The following is an 18,733-nucleotide window of genomic DNA, read 5'->3' as shown; positions in this document are numbered from 1 at the left end:
CTCTGGCACCCAGGCCCCATGGGGACAAAAAGGAGGCCCTGTGTTCAGAGCCCTGGCTCTCATCACAGAAACACTCTTCATTGAGCAGTTGTTTATTCTGGCCCTCACAGCCTTGATCAGTCTACAAAGGCCCTGTGGGTGGGGAACAGGCCGCCTTCTTGGTCAGGGCCCCTCCCCACCAGCAGCAGGCCAGTCCTGGTGGGGCACAGGGTTCTGCACCCTTTGGCTGCCTACTTCTGAACATCCTTGCTGGCAGGCCATGCCTTTCTCCACCCCTGGGGTCTGGGGAGTCCCTTGGCTTCTGTTCCCACGATGGGTCCTGGGCCTAAGATGAGGGGAAGGCCCTGGTTTCCTGTGGGGTGTCATCTGGGGACCTTGGTGTGGGTTGAGCTGGAGGGCTGTGGGGCCCCAAGACCCCTGTGCCATTGGGGTGCTCTACCCTCTCGAACAGGATGAGCATCTCACAGTGCGGGGTCTGTGGGAACAGGTCCACTGCCACGGCCTTCACCGGCCGGAAGGGAATACCCTTCACCCGGTTAGATGGGGCTCTGCAGAGGCTGTGGGGGAAAAAGAGAGGTGTGAAGGTCAGCCAGTGGGCTAGTCAGGGGCTCTTGTGGGAGTTGGGGGCTTGGTACCAGGCCTGCCCCCCTCCAGGCCCCTGCTGACACTCACTCCACAAAGTTGCCCATGGCTGCCCGGGGGTTGCATGAGACGTACAGCAGCCGCCTGAGGTTCTCGGCTCTGCGGATGGCCAGGATCACCTTGGAATCTGAGGAGGCAGATACCAGCTGGGTCCCCACAGCCAGAGTGTGCACAACCTGGTGAGCCACCCCATATGTCTTTGTTCCTGTGCCACCTTTTTAAGCAGGAGCTACTCACGCAAGCCGGCACGGGGTGGGTCCAGGATGGCCACGAGGTGCTGGGAGGCCAGTCTGCTCACCAGGGCGGGCACCAGGTCCTCGGCCCTCCCGCAGTGGAACTCCACGTTATTCAGTTCTGAAGAGACGGCACCGTGGCCTGTCAAAGGGCAGCACACCTTCCCCACAGGGCCAGCCCTGGGGAACCTCTAGCCAAGGAGCTTGCTCGCTTGCTCTACCTGTCAGGCAGCCCCTGAGCCCTAGCCACTGCCCAGGCTAGCAGTAGGAGTGGCAGCTGCCCTTGTCCCTGCCCCCATCCACGGCCTTTCCACTCACCATTGTCCTGGGCATTCACCCGGGCATCCTCCACAGCCTCTGGACACAGCTCAACTCCGATGACTCTCTTCACCTTCTGAAACAGAAAAGTGTGATGTCAGCCCACCCAGGGCTACCTCAGGGAGGGGAGTGCATGGGGAGATGGGGTCAGCTGTGGTGCCTTCAAGCTAGGGTCAATGGGGCTCTTGCGGGGTGGGGAGAAGGTGCCCTCGGTGGGGCGGGAGGGCTCACCCGGGCCAGGGCCAGGCCAATGGTGCCGGTGCCACAGCACACGTCCAGCACTGTGCTCTCCGCATCCAGCTGGGCCCAGTCCTGGATGACTGTGTAGAGCACCTCGGCCGCAGGTGTGTTCACCTGGGGGAAGGCAGTGCCCAGGATGTCAACGGCCCCCCTCCTGTGGTGCCGCTGGCACCCCGAGATCCATGTTCATGGTTTCTCCATCCTGCTGCCCACCTTGGTGCCCAACCTCTTCCATGGCCCCACCTTAGACCACTCTTGCTAATGCCCTCACCCTACCCCCAGCTTTTTTATTTTTATTTTTTAATTAAGAGATGGGGTCTTGCTATGTTGCCCAGGCCGGAGTGCAGTGGCTATTCACAGGTGTGATCCGACTACTGATAAGCACGGGAGTTTTGACCTGCTCCGTTTCTGACCTGGGCCGGTTCACCCCTCCTTAGGCAACCTGGTGGCCCCCTGCTCCTGGGAGGTCACCATATTGATGCTGAACTTAGTGCGGACACCCAATCGGCATAGCGCACTACAGCCCAGAACTTCTGGGTTCAAGTGATCCTCCCACCTCAGCCTCCCGAGTAGCTGGGACTACAGGCACGCGCCACCCTGCCTGGCAGCCCCCAGCTTTAAAAGCCAGGCCTGTGCTGAGAATGGCCTCCTCCTTGCCCTGATGGGTTGAGGGCTCATGAGGGACAGCAGGCTGCACCTTTCCTGCCCCAGCAAGGAGACTTTGCCTCCCACAATTCACAACAGGGCCCCTGGAGTTACCCAATTGCAGCTCCCACCCCCACACCTGGCCCTCCAGCAGGTCCTGCCAGGCCTGTCTCCAAAACCCGCTGCTCCAGGTCCCCACAGCCTTCCTGCAGCAGTGAGTGGGACGGTGAAAGTGTTCCCCAGCCCAGAGGCCACTACGGCCTCCCTCCTGCCAAGCCCAGAGCAGTGCCCTTTGGTAGTGCACTGAGGGCCACGCCTCAACCTCCCTGTGACAAGAAGGGCCACTGCTGTGTGTACCTCTAGGTTGTCATGAATCAAATCAGTGACGACCAACCTCTTTCCTATTCACCCTCCCCTGTGGCTCCCCTGCTGATTCATTCCTCAGATTTCGCCACCTGAGCCCACCATTCCCATCATGTCCTGACACTGCGTCAGGCTTCCCTCCACATGTCCCCATGCACACCAGGTACTCAGGGCTACCTGGAAGAAGGCATGTGGAGAGATCCGGAAGGTCAGCCCTAGCAGGTCCTCATGGATGCATCGGTCCCCAGCCACGTGCTCCAGGGGCAGGCCCTCCTGGCTGGGAGTCTTTCTGCGGGCAGAAGTGCAGGTCTTTCAGTGTCACAACCCCTGCAGGGACCCGTCCCACCCAACTCGGGCTCCTCACCGCTGTCCCTCCTCCATGAAGTAGAGGCAGGTCACTCCACTGGCCCTGCCTGGCCCTGACATGAAGTGCTGTGCTAGGGAGGCCTTCAGCTCTGCCAGCTCCTCAGGGTTCAGTTTCTGGAGTAAGAGGTGAAAAGTTCCCATCAGGATGTGCTGAGGCCCACCCATGCTAGGTACGTACCCTCCCCGAATAGGGCCACTGCCTGAGACCTGGGGGTGGAAGTAGGCAATGGCCATGGCCTGGCGGCGGCGGCTAGTACGCACAGTCAGCTGCTTCCAGTGGCCTGTGTACGTCTCTGGGTCATATGCTGAGTATGGAGTGGACCTGTGGGAATCACGAGTTGGCTGGGTGCCCATGACTGGGGAAGCAGCCCTCTGCTCTCTCCTTGGGCCACACCTTCCTCCATCTGGCTGAAATGGCAGGCACCCCAGAATTCCCAGGGTGGGATCCCCACCCTCTGCTTCCAGACCACGCAGAACTTCCCAGGAGCCCTGTCACAGGTCCTCACCGGATGTACTCCTGGAAGGCCTTCACCACCTGCTTGGTTGCTTCAGGGATGTGCACGGTATCAAACGGGGCTGCCACAGCACACGTCCCGCCCTTGTACTTGCCGAGCCGACAGCCCACGGTGTTATCCTCCCCATCCACCCCGACGCCAACCAGAAACTCACACTTATTACGATATTCCGTCTGCAGGGAGAGACAGCTGCACCTTACCCTGGCTGCCCAGCGCTTGTGCCTGAAAACCCTGATTTCCCCACAGGGGCTGGCAGTCAAAACACAAGAGCGACAACTGACAGGTATGTGATAAGTTACCAGAAGAAAACACAAAGCAGGGAGAGGAACTGGAAAGGTGAGCAAAAGCAAAGTTTTTCAAAACCCAGTATAGGGGTTTGTGGCCACTGAAGTCGAGCCTGACCTGCTGGGGTGATGGCCTGACCCCCTCCAGTGGGCAGCAGGCTTTGTTGTGCCTGTGCCTCTGCTCCACCAGCCAGGGCAGCAGGGCACGGTTGGTGCTCCCGATTTCCCTGTAAGAGGAGCAGATCTGTGGTTGGACTCCACCTACTGCCCCCCACCCATGCCTGGCCACTTCCCAAATGGCCAGCCTCCTGGCCCCTCCTTTGGGATGTCATTGTGCCCATGGTAACACAGGTGTCTCACTGGCTAGCTCCCAAAAGGGCTGCCAGATCTTGTGCTGGGCCTCCTGACTGGTGCACGGACAGGCAGGCTGAGCAAGGACAGGGCTGGGCAGAGCCCTGGCCAGGAGGGGTGCCTCCAACTTCACTCACTTGGCGAGTTTCTGCAGCACCTGCTCACACTCCAGCCGCTTCCGCTCAAGCTGCTCAGCATAGGGCACTGTCCATAGAGGGGTCACTACATCGGCCACTCGTGTTGCCAGCGGCTCACTCTCACCCTCCTGTCGCCTCCTCCTGGCCATGGGGTCGGCCTTAGGCCGGGCCAGGCGCACACTGAGTGGGCGGCCTTTCCAGAGGGCACCATGCAAAATGCGCAGGGCCTTGTCCCTCTCTGCAGCGCTGCGAAATGTCACGAAGGCGCAGGGTGGTTGCCCAAAGAGTTTGGTTTTGTGGGGCTGCAGGCCAAACCGGGCCAGGAAGCGACGGACATCGCTGAAGCTGGCATGGCGAGGTACATTCTGCAGCTCCAGTTTGAAGATCTCAGAGGTGAACAGGTCATCCCTGATGTAGCTGTAGAGCCCGGGCCCTGTAGCTGCCCCAGCCCCCTCTTCCTCTGCCTCCTCCAGGGCTGCTGGGGCTGCAGGGGGCACCGAGGCTGTAGGGCCGTTCAGGGCACTGCTGCTCTCCTGGCCACAGCTCTCCATGGGCTCTGGGCCCTGTGTGGGGACAGATGGGGTGCTAGGGTGAGGACCAGGCCCCCCAGGCTCCCCTATGGCACACCCAGACCTCCGTCGGTGCACTCTGCACTCAGCCCTGTCCCTCCCCTCCCCCATTCTACCCTCCTGATCCCATTCCCGTATCCTTTCCTACCCTAAAGCACCCGTCTCTACCCTACATCTTCTCTGGCAGATTTCCTGCCCCACTCTGCCTCTTCCCACCCCAATCCCGTCTCTACTCAGCGTCTCCCCGCACTCTACCTTGTTGTCGAGGTTCTCACTCATCGCCCAGGTCGTTCTCCGCCTAGACCAGGGGCGCCACGGGGGCCGCCTGGCCACCTCGTCCTGGGCCCGTCACACGAGAAGTGCTCAGAGGGGAGGTGCTCAGAGAGCCCGTGCAACGCCGCAAGGTCGCCGCCACCGCCAGCCTCGCCTTGGGCGGGGGCGGGAATCGAACCTGCGGTGCTCAGGTCCGGGTCTCAGGCTTGGGGCTGCACCGCCCGCCCGCCAGGGGCCCGCGCTGGCCGCTCGCTTCGCCCGCTACTCTTAGTCCGCCAGAGCGTGCCGCGGAGGCCACGCGTCTCTATGGTCCTGGCTTCCGGCAACATCATCGCCACGCGCCGGCTCCAACCCCCAACAGCTTTAGCCAGCTCTAGAGGCGCGCGTGGCCAGGACGGAAGTGCGCGCGGGGGTCGCCGGGAGTGCGTGCTCCTCTGGCTGAAGGGCGGGCCGAGCATGCGCCGCGGGCGTTTTGGCGGGAATCGCGGGGCGGGTCGGACAATGAGAATGTCCGCCGCATGAGCCAATAAAGCTGTACTGGTTTTGAATCGCGGCGCGTTTCCCGCCGCCGAGGTCAGGGGTCGAGGTTCGGGTCGCGGGGCGGAGGGAAGAGCGGGCAGGCGGGAGGCGCCGGCGCCAGACGCGGAGGGAAAGAGCTAAGAGTAGCCGCCAAGAGGCCGCGGAGCCAGCGACGACCGACCCAGCTGAGCCGCCGCCGCCGCCGCGCCCCCATGGCGGCCGCCAAGGTGCGGCCGGGCCCAAGCGGGGACAGGGTGGGGTTGGGGCCAATGGGAGTGGGGCTGCTATCAGCGGCCACGTGGGCGGCCCGCGCCGCAGCCGCCAAACCCCACTGGCCTGTAGGCTCGGCCGTTTGTGGGGCCTCGGTGGCGCGGGGTCGGGGCGCGCGGGGCCTGGGGGCTCGAGGCCTGCAGAGTTGAGGCGTCTGGGGGTGCAGGCTCTGGGCCTGGGGGCTGCAGGGTGCCCGCGTGACCTTGGGGTGGGCTGGGGAGCGGCCGTCGCCACGCGGGGCGACCCCAGCCTCCGGAAACTGGAGCGGGCGTCAGGTTTCCTCTGGCTGGGCCCACTTGGGGCTTCCCACTAGTACGGTGCATTTATTGCTTCCGTCGCCCACGCAGCACTTCATTCATTCGGTTCTCACGTCTGGAACCGCCACCGGCCGGCTTCTGGCCGAAGGTCGCGTTCCAGCGTGGGGCACAGGTCCTGGACGCGCCGACCCAGGGGGCGGCTTTGTTGGCTGCGGTGTCTGGTTGAGTGAGTGCGGGCCGCTGCGGAGCCGCAGTACTGTGGGGACCAGTGAAGAGCAGCGAAAAGCTTATGTTTTCTTTTCCAGTTTGTGTTAAGTGGTGAAGTCTTGGGTCTCTTACTGGGTGACTACGGCTCGTGTTGTGGAAGACTCCAACCTAAAATATGATTATTGGTGCTTTCTTATTCTCTAAATTGGGTCAGGATTTCATGACTTGTGCCAGTTATAGTTCATCTACTTAATCGTTTCCTAAACTGTGAAAAAATTGCTGGCAGAGCTGTGAATCCACTGTAAATCCCGGAAGTCCTGTAGCAACTTTTTCATTCTAGTAAGCAAGAGCACAACTATTTCCAAATTAGTAAAAACTGAAAGGGTTACATTTTGCTTTAAGGGAACATTTCGAAATCCATTTCGACTTACCTTTGTGTCCTTTGATCTTAACACAGCAGGTATCATCTGCATTTTATGGATGAGGAAGAAACTGATGCTCAAAGAGATGCAGTTTCTCCCAGGCCACTCTGCAAGTGTTGGCTGCCTTGTAGGGTCCCCCATCAGTCTGTGCACAGATGATTGATTATCTGTGAATCGGGGGGAGGGGCCTAAGCTCTGGTATCTCGCTGTAGACTCACGTGCTGAGTCTGTGGAGCTGGGTATAAATGCAAACCTTTCCTAGTGTGGAAGAATGGGCTTAGTTTCTTGCTTTGGGGTGGGGCCCATCCTTGTATCTGAAGGCCCTTCACTGGTGGGGCTGACCACTGCAGGCACTGGTTGGGCTCTGGCTGCGAGCCAGATCCATAGGCCAACTGTGTAACCTCTTTGTATCTGTCTCCACAGGACACTCATGAGGACCATGATACTTCCACTGAGAATGCAGACGAGTCCAACCATGATCCTCAGTTTGAGCCAATAGTTTCTCTTCCTGAGCAAGAAATTAAAACGCTGGAAGAAGATGAAGAGGAACTTTTTAAAATGTAAGTACGCCGATATCCTAGAAATAGGAATCTTTAGTGTAAGGTTGAACTTACAACTTTTATAGGTATCAAGGTCTTGGACTGACTTTTAATCGGACTGAGGCTGTTTAAAGGAAGGGCCTAAAGTTGTTTGGTGACTAATCCATGTGGAAATTTAACCCATTCCTTTCATGACTTTGCCAGGTGCCCTTGCTGCCCTGCAGCCAGTCACATGGAAGGCATCCATTGTTGCTGCTCTGTCCACTGGCATGGCAGCCCTGCTGCCCTTCCTTGCCACTGGCTTCTGAGGATCCAAGGATTCCCTTGGTTGAGCAGGGGGTTTTAACTTTTTGCAGCATAGACTTTTTTGATGTTGTGAAACTTATAAATCCCCCACCCGGTGTTTTTAATACACAAAATAATGCTTGCAATTACACATGAAAATAGGTGATGGTTTAGTTATTAAAGCCACTTTAAAAAAACTGTATGTGTGCTGCTTAACACCCTCACTGAAGAGCTGGCTGCAGTGATGGGTACCAGCCTTGTGTCTTGTGACAACGTCACAGCACTACGGAGACTGTGGCCTGTCACCTACACTCAGGATTGCAACAAACACCGTGTTCTGTGTTTTTTTTTTTTTTTTTTTGAGATGGAGTCTTGCTCTGTCACCAAGCTGGAGTGCAGTGGCGCAATCTCGGCTCACTGCAGCCTCTGCCTCCTGGGTTCAAGTGATTCTTCCGCCTCAGCCTCCTGAGTAGCTGGGACCACAGGCGCGTGCCACCACGCTCAGCTAATTTTTTTGTATTTTTAGTAGAGACAGGGTTTCACCGTGTTGGCCAGGATGGTCTCAATCTCTTGATCCTGTGATCCGCCCGTCTTGGCCTCCCAGAGTGCTGGGATTACAGGCGTGAGCCACCGCGCCCGGTCAAACACTGTGTTTAGTTACATACCTTAGTGAAAATGAGGTTGCAGTTTTTCCCTGTTCAAGTTGATGGAGCCTCCCCTACCCTTGAAGTTACTTCAAGAGTCCAGGTTAAGATTGGGTTGCTCTAGGGTGGGAGAGGGAAGCAGAGAGAGTCATTCCTACTGTGAGTCTTCTCCAAGGAAGGGGGCTGGGGGCAGATACCTGGGAAAGGATAACTAGGAGGGATACTTGTGTCACCCTTTGGTCACAGAGCGTGATGGATATCTCCCTGAAGCCACTGGGTGGCTGGGTCTCCACTCTGCTGATGTGTTGCTGTAGCCCCTGTTTGGGAGTAGCTCCTTCCTGGGGTGAAGTGCTTGCCCCTATCCCCTCACTGCCCACATTGGGTGGGAGGTGTTCCTGGTGTCCTGGGCCTGGGCCCTCTCTGAGGCGGGTGAGGCCAACAGGGTGGGCCCAGGCGTCTGCAGTAAAGCTCCAGGGGTGTCCTGTTGGGGAGCCTTGTGGCACAATCTCCCTTGCCAGAATCATGTGGAGGCAGAGAGCGGAGTCATCTGAGAGAGGCAGGCAGAGCTGGGTGCAGAGGGAGGGCACAGCCTGAGCCCTGAGAGTTGGCTGCTGGGTTCTGGGTACCCCGGTCCCCAGTGGGAGGGGCTGCTCCTGGGCAGGAGGGCTAGGTGTTGGCCAGGGCCTGTTGACTGAGCAGAGGCCTGGGCCTCTTCTCTGGGTTGGGGGCTCGGGGAGAACAGGGGCCATCTCATAGTTGAGGGATGCTGGGTGTAGGGTGGAGGTCCTTGTCGCACCTGATCCATGCTGTTCCCCCGAGTCTCTGGGCTGGGGTGCTGTTGCACGGTGACCATGGGATGCCCAACCCATCTAGGGGGCTTCTTTTCCTACATTGGGTCATTCCCTCATTCCCTCCCTCCCTCCCTCCTCCCCACCCCCGTTTTTTCTTTCTTTCTTTCTTTCTTTTTTAAAAATAAGGTCCCTCTCTGTCATCCAGGCTGAGTGCAGTGGTGCGATCATGGCTCACTGCAGCCTTGATCTCCTGGGCTCAGATCCTCCTGCCTCTGCCTCCTGAGTGGCTGAGACTACGGGCGTTAGCCATCATGTCCAACTAATTTTTTATCTTTTTGTAGAGATGGTGTCTCGCTGTGTTGCACAGGCTGGTCTCTGTTGGGGGAAATATTGCAACTGTAGGCGTAGTGGTGTGGTCTCAGCTCACTGCAGCCTCTGTCTCCTGGGTTCAAGTGATTGTCTTGCCTCAGCCTCCTGAGTAGCTGGGATTACAGGCATCCACCACCACACCTGACTGATTTTTGTGTTTTCAGTAGAGACGGGGTTTCACTATGTTGGCCAGGCTGATTTTGAACTCCTAACCTCAGATGGCCTGCCTGCCTCAGCTTCGCAAAGTGCTGGGATTACAAGTGTGAGCCACCGTGTCCAGTCGTCTAATTTGCTGGGTTGTAGAATTGGAATTCAAGATGACCTGGAGTTTGTTGGGCTGCTGTGCTTTCTGGTGGTGTCGTGACGGGCAGTTCTTGGAGCCTGAAGAATGGCAGAGGTGTTGGTGGAGGCGTCAGGCCCTGAGCACAGGGTTGTCCTGTGTCCTCTCATGCAGGCGTTGCGTATGGGCTGCAGGTCTGCATTCCTAACCTGACGGCTTTTCTTGCAGGCGGGCGAAACTGTTCCGGTTTGCCTCAGAGAACGACCTCCCAGAATGGAAGGAGCGAGGCACCGGCGATGTCAAGCTCCTGAAGCACAAGGAGAAGGGGACCATCCGCCTCCTCATGCGGCGGGACAAGACCCTGAAGATCTGTGCCAACCACTATAGTAGGTGGCCCAGCAGTCCCCAGCAGCTTGGCCTTCGGGAAGGGACCTTCGGGAAGATTCTTTCAGGGCTGACTGGGAACTGGGGAGCGTGTTATTACATGGAGTGCAAGTTTGTGGTGTGTTTGTTGAATTTAAAACCAGAAATACGTTTTTCAGACGTGCCTCTGAACTCAGACAGGCCCGCAGCGAAGCTTAGAGCACACAGGGGTGTGGAGGCAGCCAGACGGGAGGACGCGGCGCCCAGGCTGGGCTCGGGACGAGGAGTGAGTGCTGCAGGGCAGGGCAAGGGGGTGCTCTGTGTGTGTGTGTGTGTGTGTGTGTGTGTGTGTGTGTGTGTGTGTGTGGATGTGGTGTCTGGGTATGTGTGTGGGGTGTCTGGGGTTGTGTGTGGTGTCTGGGGGGTGTGGTGTCTGGAGGATTGTATGTGGTGTCTGGAGGGGTGGTGGTTGGGGGGTATGTGTAGTGTCTGAAGGTGTGTGGTGTTTGGAAGCGTGGTTGTGTGTATGTGGTGTCTGGGGTGTGTTGGTGTTTGGACATGTGGTTGTGTGTGTGGTGTCGGAGGAAGGTGTGTGGTGTTGGGGTCTGTGTGTGGTGTCTGGGGATGTGTGTGTGGTGTTTGGAAATGTGTGTGTGGTATCAGTGTCTGTGTGGTGACTGGGGTGTGTGTGTGGTGTTTGGAAATGTGGTCGTGTGTGTGGTGTTGGGGGGATATGTGGTTGGGTACGTGTATTGTTTGAGGGGTGTGGTGTCTGGGGGTGTGTGTGTGTGAGATTGGGGGCGTCGGGCAGTGTGAAGGTAGATGTGTGAGATGCCCAGGCGCCAGCCTCCTCAGCTATGGTGTGTTCCACCCTCACCAGGATCTTCCCTGGGGAGGGAACGGGGCTGGGGAGAAGGTGGCCAAGCCCTCAGCACCTGTGAAACTGCATAAGTAGAGGACCTTGGGCAGATTCAGCCGAGAGCTCTAGCCACCCTGTGAGGGGCCCAGCCTGGCCTGGAAAGAAGTGGCAATAGGTTGTCCCGAGTGTGTCTGGCTGCCAGCTGTCCTTAGATTGTGCTGCCCGGCTTGGTGGCATGTCTGGAAGTACACTTGTCTTGGGGTGTCCTTTGGTAAGCTTCCTAGTGTTGTTTGTTGAGTGTCATGCGTGTCCGGTGGGGCAGGGCCCTCATCCCAGGTGCAGGATGACTGCTGGCAGGAGCCTGAGTGGCTCGGCCCTTGCGGGCAATGCAGGGGGGTGGGCAGGGGTCTGCCTGTGCTGTGGGCACCTTGGTGCACGGCCTGGCCTGCCAGACTTCCTTGGGAACTGGCTCCTGGGTTCCCCACCCTCCCTGCCCAGCATGTCTAGTCCTGGGGAAGCTTGCGCCCTGGCTGGTCCTCTTCCTCCTCGAGCCCAGCTTGAATCATTTCCTCGGGGGTCTTCCCTCATGCCCTGTGCTGCTCCCAGAGCGTGGTCAGGTTGCGGGTTATTGTGTGTGCATGGTAAGTTGGTCCTGGGCCCCTGGGCATCTAGGCAGAGCTGTCTGCATAGCCGGTAGTGTCTTGTGCCCATCATGGGCCCTTGTAGACAGGAAAAGTGGCAGTGGGTAGAGGCTGGCCTCTGGGTGGGGTGTCAGGGAGGCTGTGGGCTGGCTTGGGGGCTGGGTGTGAAGGGGGCATGCAGGAGGCCTGGCATCTGCTGTGGCAGGCTGCAGTAGGCGAGATCCCCCAGCTCCCAGTTCAGATGGTGACATGTAGGGGTAGCCTGGGGGTGCTTGTGGCCTGGGCTAGGTGTGGGCACCACCTGGGATGCTCTGGGTTCTCAGGGAGCTGTTCTGAAGAGTGGTTGCCTGCAGGGTCATTTCCCCTTGGGGCTGCCTGTGCCTGAGGAATTGCGGGGAGGCATCCGTTGCAGTCCGTGGCTCTGTCTCCTGTGTCCTCCAGGCATCAGTCATGGGGATGGAGGTGTGCACTGCTGCGGGCTGCAGTCCCTAATGGGTTCCTTTCTGGCAACTGCCCCACTTTCCAGTCCTCGGTTGCCCCCCACTTTCAGATGGGCTGGCTCCATGTGTTGGGTTCCCTCAGCCTTGTGCCCTGACATCTGACCCCGGGCTTCTGACTGTGTGGTCGGGGTCAGGACCAAGGGGATCTGTGTTGGGCTTGAGCGCAGCCCTGGAACTAGAGCTGGGGCCTGCTTTTCCTGCTCTGCTTCTCGGCATTTCTGGAGGTGGGGGTCTGTGTGCCAAGTGGTCTTGCACACGACTCGAGTTCCTCGTGGAGATGGCCTTACCGTCAGGGGACCGCCTGTTCCCGATTAGGATGGTCCTGGTTTTAAGTGATTATGGGGCATTTTTAAAGGTTCGAATAAAACTCAGGCCCTCTGATACTTTGTTTAAGCCTGGTTCTCTGACCCCAGATGGACTGTCCCGGTGTTGTCTGAAGCAGACCCCTCAGGTTAATGAGCAGGGTGCTCTGTGGCCGAGGGCTGGGTGTGCTGACGTTTCAGTCATCCCGCCATTCTCACCATCTTCTCTCTCCTCAGTCACGCCGATGATGGAGCTGAAGCCCAACGCGGGTAGCGACCGTGCCTGGGTCTGGAACACCCATGCTGACTTTGCCGACGAGTGCCCCAAGCCAGAGTTGCTGGCCATCCGCTTCCTGAATGCTGAGAGTGAGCCAGGGGACCCTGGGGGACCCGCCCGACTTGGGGATCACCTGCATGGCAGTGTGGCGGGTTATGTGCAACAAATACTGTTGCCTTTTGGGGAGGTGGGTAGTAACTGGGATGTGTGTAGTGTGGGCCGCCCTGCCCTGCTGTTTGGGGGCTGTGCGCAGACTGAAGCCACAAGCATTGCCTTCCCCCTTAAATGCAGAGCTGCCAGGTAGCTTCTGAACAGCGGCGTCTGCTCAGTCGCCTTGTGCTTGATGCTTTGGTTTCCTCTTTAAGTTCCAGTTCCCATCAGGTGTTGTGGAGCCTGAGACCCGACCCAGGGCTTCCTCCCAGTGCTGATCCTCGTGCTCGCTGGGGCCAGGGGCCCCTCATGGTTGCCCGGGTGCCAGCAGGGGCTGGGATGTATGGTTGGGTGCATGTAGTGTTTGAGGGGTGTGGTGTCTGGTGTGTGTGTGTGTGTGTGAGATTGGGGGTGTCGAGCAGTGTGAAGGTGGATGTCCGGATCATCCAAGCTGTGTCTGGTGGCTCCTGGAGGAATCGGTGGGTGCTGTGGCCTGGCACCTGGTAGCTGGCTGTCTGGTGCTGAGTGACCTTGCCCTTGCTCCAGGAGTGGCTGCCCCAACAGCCCTACCAACATGGTGGGGAGACGAGCCTGTGGCAGAGAGGCCCACGCTCCACCAGTCTGCCTAAACGGTTACAGTCAGAGGAAGGAGGCAAAAGGCCAGGGCCAGTGTCAGATGCTCCAGCCCTTTCTTAGGACAGAAATTACCATGAAATGGGTCTTCTGTGAATCCTGGCTCTTCAGACCCACCAGGGCATATCCCTTCCACTGCTCACAGCTCTTAGAGTCTTCTCTCTCCCTTCCACACAGATGCACAGAAATTCAAAACAAAGTTTGAAGAATGCAGGAAAGAGATCGAAGAGAGAGAAAAGAAAGGTCTGTGGTGCCGTGGGTGAGGGGCTTCCTTGCAGACCCACTCTGCACCTGACTGCACTTCCAGGCGGGTGCTTTTTCTGTCTGCCAGATAAACATTCCAGGGTGCTGTGGTGGCCACCTGACCTATCCAGGGAGATGCAGCTGCCTGGGGACACAGGTTCTTCCTGGGAAGCCCTGAGCACGTCAGTGTTCCTGGACTCACGTCCACTTGGGCGGGCGCTGGAGTCCGGGCACTGCCTGGAGCTCAGCAGAAGGTGCTTTACGATGGTCCTTGGTTTGTCTCTCAGAGGGCTTGGTCCTCTGCTGTGAGGCTGGACTGCAGCTGTGATGGCAGGTGGCCAGATGTCCCTGAGCAGCCTGACCATGATCTAGGCAGTGCTCGAATGCATCCACGTGGCCTCCTTTGGTCACTGGGTTTCAAGAAGACAGACTCCGGGAGGTGGCTTGGTCGGGCAGTAGTCTGTCCTGAGAGCGGGTGAGCTGCTGTGGGTGGGTGGCGGCGCTCAGGATTGGCTTGGTGAGGGCGGTGTGCTTGAGTGCACTGTGCTTGTTTTCTCACTGTGCTGCTGTGTTTTAGCAGGACCAGGCAAAGATGATCCTGCTGAAAAAGTGGCGGAAAAGCTAGAAACTCTGTCGGTGAAGGAGGAGACCAAGGAGGATGCGGAGGAGAAGCAATAAATCGTCTTATTTTATTTCCTTTTCCTCTTTCCTTTCCTTTTTTTAAAAAAGATTATACCCTGCCCCTCTTTTTTCGGTTTGTTTTTATTCTGTTTTGTTTTTACAAGGGACGTTATATAAAGAACTGAATTCAACATTCAGGTTGTTTTTTTCTAAGTTTTTGCCCTATTGAAGATGACTTCAGAAAATCCATTCCCCAGTCATGAAAATGTACTGTGCTTTCTTTTCCATAGTGGAAACACTTATTTATAGTCATCAAAAATAGTGAATAAAAAACACGTTTGGAACCTGGACCAGACGGCAGGACTGCACGTGTATGGGCCTCTGTGCTGTCGGCGCCGTGGGTGCCGCTCTCCTGAGCCCCCGGGGTGTGTGTCTGGGCCTGTGCATGGTGACAGTGGGTGCTGCGCCTCACTGTAGCCTGGAGTTCCTGTCCTGGTGTCAGATCATGTCTGTGTCTTGCTGTGGGCCTTGAAACAGGTGTCTGAGCTGGTGCTGGGGAGGGAATGTGGCCAGGGGTGTCTGGTGCCGGATGTGGCACTGATGCAAGGCTGTGGGCTGGGCAGCGTGGGCTCTGCTGTGTCCAGGTGTGGCCTGAACAGCCTCTGCTGTTTTCTATGGTGAGGAAGGGTGGGCTTTTTGTGTTTCAGAGAGAAAGGAAGACCCCCGGAGTACCTTGGCTTTGGAGCAGGGAGGCAGTAGCCAACTGAGTGGGTCTCTAGCATTGGCCAAGGCTGACTTTGGTTGGCCCCTGTGGTAGAGTGGCCCTTGCAGAGACAAAGGCCAGTCTGGTACTGGGTGGGGCTCAGCCCCATAGCCCTTCTGGCCTTGGAGAAGACGTCTGGGCTCTTGGACCTCCCAGACTTGAAGACCACACTTGGTAGTGTTGGTTGCAGTTGTGGGCATCTGCAGTAACTTCAAATAAGACGTTTTCAAAGATGCTGTTGGGGTTCGTCATGTATCATGGATTGTCTGCAGACAATGTCTTCAGTGTGTGGTCCCAACTGCCATAAGGTGCCCTGTCACTGTTTGTCATGAACACGTGCCCGGGGTGCTTCATTGTGAGGTTGGCTGCCTGCTGCCATCACCTGTTCTTTCCCACTCTCCACCTGGGCCTGGGCCCTATTCTCTCTGATCTCTGTGTGCTGTGTCCTGTCTGGTGACTACCTGTCTGGTTTAAACACCAGTCCTTCGTCCCTCTGGGGCAGGGGTCCCCAACCCCTGGCCTGCCGACGGATACAAGTCTTTCCTGTTAAGAACCAGGCCTCACAGCAGGAGGTGAGTGGTGGGCGAGTGAGCTTTACTGCCTGAGCACCCCCTCTCAGATGAGCAGGGGATTAGATACAGGAGTGTGAACCCTATTGTGAACTTCGCATGTGAGGAATCCAGGTTGTGTGTTATTTATGAGAATCTAATGCCTGATGATCTGAGGTGGAAGTTCATCCTGAAACCACTCCCCCACCCCTGGTTCATGGAAAAATTGTTTTCCACCAAACTGGTCCCTGGTGCCAAAAAGGTGGGGGACCACTGCTCCGGTGGATGCACTTCCGGAGACAACTGTACTCAGGTTGGTTTATTTTTACATAAATGGGAACCACTTTATGGTTCCCATTTATAGAGAGGGTCTGTGGTCTGTCCCTCCTGAAGGAAGAGAACAATCATCAGTGGCATCTGGGGGTTGTAACATAACAACTGAGCAGCTCAGGAGAGAAGGCTGTGCCAACCCCTTGTGCTTTCCAGTGCGCTATATGTTCAGATAAACTACTTTAGTAATGAACTATGGAAATCCCTGAGAGTATGGTCTTTGCTCTTGGTTTAAAAAGCCTACTGAGGATGTCTCACTGGCATCTTGACTGTCCTGTGAGCCATGGCCCTCATCGTGCTCATGGACTGCTTGCCTCCTGCAGGTTGGCTAGGGGACAGTGGTGTCCTTTTCACCCAAGAAGAGGTGAAGCCTGTTCCGTGCTGAGCAAACTTCTTGTGTTGAGAGGGTGGCGCCGTCCACTGCAGGTGGCACCTTTCTGTGCTGCACTCCTGATGACATCTGGGGCCACAGGCTGTCAGGCCCATATGTCAGTTGGAGGTTTTGCTGTCTGAAAGGGAGGGCCCCATGCATAGGCTGGAGCTTCCGGGAGGGAAGCCCTTGGCTAGGACAGACACCACCAGCACAGAAAGGATGGTTAGTATTCTGTCTTTGATTTGGGGTTCCAATAAAATCCCAGGCTGACTTCCTTCATCTGGGGATGGGAGAAATGTCTCCAAGGGAGAGTCCCCAACAGTGGGAAGGCCCCTTGGAAAGGCTGGGAGACAGCGCCATCCAGTGCTGGGGCTGTGTTGCAGGGCGCGGTTGAGAAAGCAGCGTGTGGACACTGCAGGATGTGATGTGCTGCAGGAAGGGAGCTGTGCTGGAGGACAGAATGCATCTCCATACTGGCCCCACGGGACCACAGGGTAGGCTATACAAGGACGTCCACGTGGGTACTTGCACCAGCCACCCAGCCCAGTGTGTTTCCAGTGGGCCCTACTTGGCAGACAGTGGTGAGCGGAATTGGGTCCTGCGGGTGCTGGGGATTGTGTGAGCAATGCAGTGTGGTTCAGCCTTCCGTCCCGGGTCTGCCCACTGGGCTGCAGGCTGGGGAGCCTCCTGCTGTCTGCTTCATTTTCCTTTTCCCTGGGGTCTTAGCTTTTTTGGGGGAGGAAGCTAGGCCATGGGCTCGGCAGCCATGTGGGTGTGGGAGGCCAGTGCCAACCTCGCTCGATTCTGTCTCCAGCAGCGGGTCTGCACCAATCGGGACGCCTCTGCGTTAAGGAAAAGGGATCCTAAGTCTAGATGCAGTGGTTGACACCTGTAATTCCAGCACTTTGGGAGGCAAAAGCGGGAGGATCACTTCAGGTCAGGAGTTCAAGACCAGCTTGGGTAATATAATGTGACCCCATCTCTACAAAAAAAAAAAAAAAAAAAAAAAAGGCCGGGCATGGTGGTGCACATCTGTGGTCCCAGCTACTTGGGAAGCTGAGGTGGGAGGATTGCTTGAGCCCTGGAAGTTGAGGCTTCAGTGAGCCATGATTGCACCACAGCACTCCAGCCTGGGCAGTAGCAGAATGAGACCCTGTGTTAAAACAAAAATTCAAGAGAAAAGGGATCTCACCAAGTCGGCCTGATTCCGCTTCCCACGGGCAGCTTTCGGCAGTTGTCTCCAGGGTTCGGCTGGTAGAGGAAGGTGACAGTCCTGGCACCCTGCACAGAACATGGGCATGGAGTCAGACCGAGACCCTGAGGGGCTCTGTGGTGTGTGTCATTAGAGGAGGCACTTCCTGGAGGAGGGCAGGAGCAAGGGAGAGGCTGGGGATGGGCTCCAGGTGGCAGTTGTGCTGCCAACTGAGAGGCTTGCTAGTGGCCACTGCAGAGCCCAGGTAAGGAGGCATCTGCTACCGTGGAGTCTTACCCAGGCTCACTGTTGTGCACAGAGACCCCTCCACTGCCTCAGAGCTACCGTCAGTGCTTGGGAGCGCCTCGTGCTGGGCCTCGTGGAGCGGGGCACACTAAGAGCAGTGCTTACCACCAGGGCTGCTTGGGAGAAAGCCCATCACCATTTCTGCTGTGCACTAGTTAGTTGCATTAAGGGCTGGATCGCTGGGTCCCAGCCCAGTTCCTTTCTCCAGCAGCCCGCTGCCCACAGCCCTGGCCTGCTCACCCTGAGGAGCTGGGGCCGGGTGCTTCCCCAGGCGAGCAGGGGCCTCCAGGCCAAGGAGCCTCATGCTTGTGCAGCAGGGTAGGGCTGCACGGGCTTCAGGTGGTAGAGGAGCAGATACTCAGGGCCGGGGGCGATGGGTGAGGCACCCCCACAGATCTCCACCTGGGGAGGGGTCTAATGGGTCTGGGTTTCGGAACAGGGGGCGCTGGAGGCATGGTGGAGTGGCTGAGGACAATGACCCTTGCTGGTGAGGCTCCGGAGCTTGACCGAGCAGGCGGAGGTTGCCTGCTCCGCCAAGGGGTACCCGCACCAGGCCCCGCCCCGCCCCGCCCACAGCGCGGTAACGCCCGGCCCAGTCCACCTTAAGCGGCGGCGGGGCGGGTGGGATTTCCTGCAGCAGGGGGCGCGCCGGGCCTATTGGGCAGGGCCGGGGCGCCGGGCTTCCCAGGGGGCCCCGCCTTGGGGACGATGGGGGCTCCAGCCGACCCTCTCTCAAGTCTGCAGCTCAGGCCAGGACGCGGAGGGCCGGGCGCCCACTGGCCGGGCTCCTTCAGCCCAGTGGTCCGCGGGCGGGGGCTGCGATGCGGTCAGGGGCAAGCAGCCACGACAGCGCTGCAGCGCCACACCCGCGCCCCTTCGTGAATGCCAGGGGGCTCCAGACGAGAGGGGTCGTTAGAGAGAGGACTGCGCCCACAGACGCCCCCGAGGCCACCTGCGCGCCTCCGCGGCCCGGGACCAGGGGGGCCTGAACTTCATTGTGGTGCCCACAGGCCGGCTGGGCCGCAGGGGTGGGTGGGTGCGCGGCCCCCGAGAGCCGCGGGCGGGCCCCGGGCCCCGTGGACTCGCCACGCCTCGGCCCGCCCCACCGCGGCC

General features: G+C 58.2%; 2 protein-coding genes and 1 non-coding gene across 6 annotated transcripts; 2 read left to right on the top strand and 1 right to left on the bottom strand.

Moving 5' to 3' along the window:
* Positions 1–76: 76 nt before the first annotated feature.
* On the bottom strand, positions 77–5,244 carry TRMT2A (tRNA methyltransferase 2 homolog A). Of its 2 annotated transcripts, none has more exons than XM_012454212.3 (12): positions 4,919–5,244; positions 4,095–4,657; positions 3,725–3,833; positions 3,314–3,495; positions 3,015–3,129; positions 2,806–2,921; positions 2,619–2,730; positions 1,425–1,547; positions 1,194–1,269; positions 880–996; positions 673–769; positions 77–557 (listed from the first exon to the last, which is right to left on the bottom strand). In XM_012454212.3, exons 1-12 carry the CDS (start codon positions 4,940–4,942, stop codon positions 326–328), a joined length of 1,866 nt encoding a protein of 621 aa, XP_012309635.1. In that variant the 5' UTR covers positions 4,943–5,244; the 3' UTR covers positions 77–325. The 2 variants fall into 2 exon arrangements, with proteins under 2 accessions (XP_012309635.1, XP_012309634.1); XM_012454211.2 differs by having other exon boundaries at positions 880–1,017; positions 4,919–5,055.
* A 278-nt stretch (positions 5,245–5,522) lies between these two features.
* RANBP1 (RAN binding protein 1) lies at positions 5,523–14,458 on the top strand. Of its 3 annotated transcripts, XM_064362815.1 has the most exons (7): positions 5,627–5,682; positions 7,035–7,171; positions 9,748–9,905; positions 12,422–12,550; positions 13,422–13,487; positions 13,576–13,644; positions 14,065–14,458. In XM_064362815.1, the coding sequence occupies exons 1-7, from the start codon at positions 5,668–5,670 to the stop codon at positions 14,163–14,165; spliced, it is 675 nt and encodes a 224-aa protein (XP_064218885.1). In that variant the 5' UTR covers positions 5,627–5,667; the 3' UTR covers positions 14,166–14,458. The 3 variants fall into 3 exon arrangements, with proteins under 3 accessions (XP_012309639.1, XP_012309638.1, XP_064218885.1); XM_012454216.3 differs by lacking the exon at positions 13,576–13,644 and having other exon boundaries at positions 5,523–5,682; positions 14,068–14,458; XM_012454215.3 differs by lacking the exon at positions 13,576–13,644 and having other exon boundaries at positions 5,523–5,682.
* LOC135269156 (small nucleolar RNA SNORA77) lies at positions 13,519–13,646 on the top strand. The gene has a single exon (XR_010337459.1). It is a non-coding gene; the product is annotated as a small nucleolar RNA SNORA77 (small nucleolar RNA).
* Positions 14,459–18,733: the final 4,275 nt, after the last annotated feature.

The sequence above is a fragment of the Aotus nancymaae genome, unplaced genomic scaffold (genome assembly GCF_030222135.1).
Source record: "Aotus nancymaae isolate 86718 unplaced genomic scaffold, 86718_ANA_hifiasm-v0.15.2.pri h1tg000049l, whole genome shotgun sequence".
NCBI lineage: Eukaryota > Metazoa > Chordata > Mammalia > Primates > Aotidae > Aotus > Aotus nancymaae.
This window is presented reverse-complemented; position numbering and strand designations above follow the sequence as displayed.

Excerpts from the sequence above, each read along its gene's own strand:
- RANBP1 (XM_064362815.1), top strand. Across the intron at positions 9,906-12,421 it reads GATCTGTGCCAACCACTATA|TCACGCCGATGATGGAGCTG; the intron begins GTAGGTGGCCCA and ends CTCTCTCCTCAG. Across the intron at positions 13,645-14,064 it reads GCAGCTGCCTGGGGACACAG|CAGGACCAGGCAAAGATGAT; the intron begins GTTCTTCCTGGG and ends GCTGTGTTTTAG.
- TRMT2A (XM_012454211.2), bottom strand. The coding sequence starts at position 4,942 with ATGAGTGAGAACCTCGACAACAAG. Across the intron at positions 3,130-3,313 it reads GCCTTCCAGGAGTACATCCG|GTCCACTCCATACTCAGCAT; the intron begins GTGAGGACCTGT and ends TGATTCCCACAG. Across the intron at positions 2,731-2,805 it reads TTCATGGAGGAGGGACAGCG|AAAGACTCCCAGCCAGGAGG; the intron begins GTGAGGAGCCCG and ends TTCTGCCCGCAG.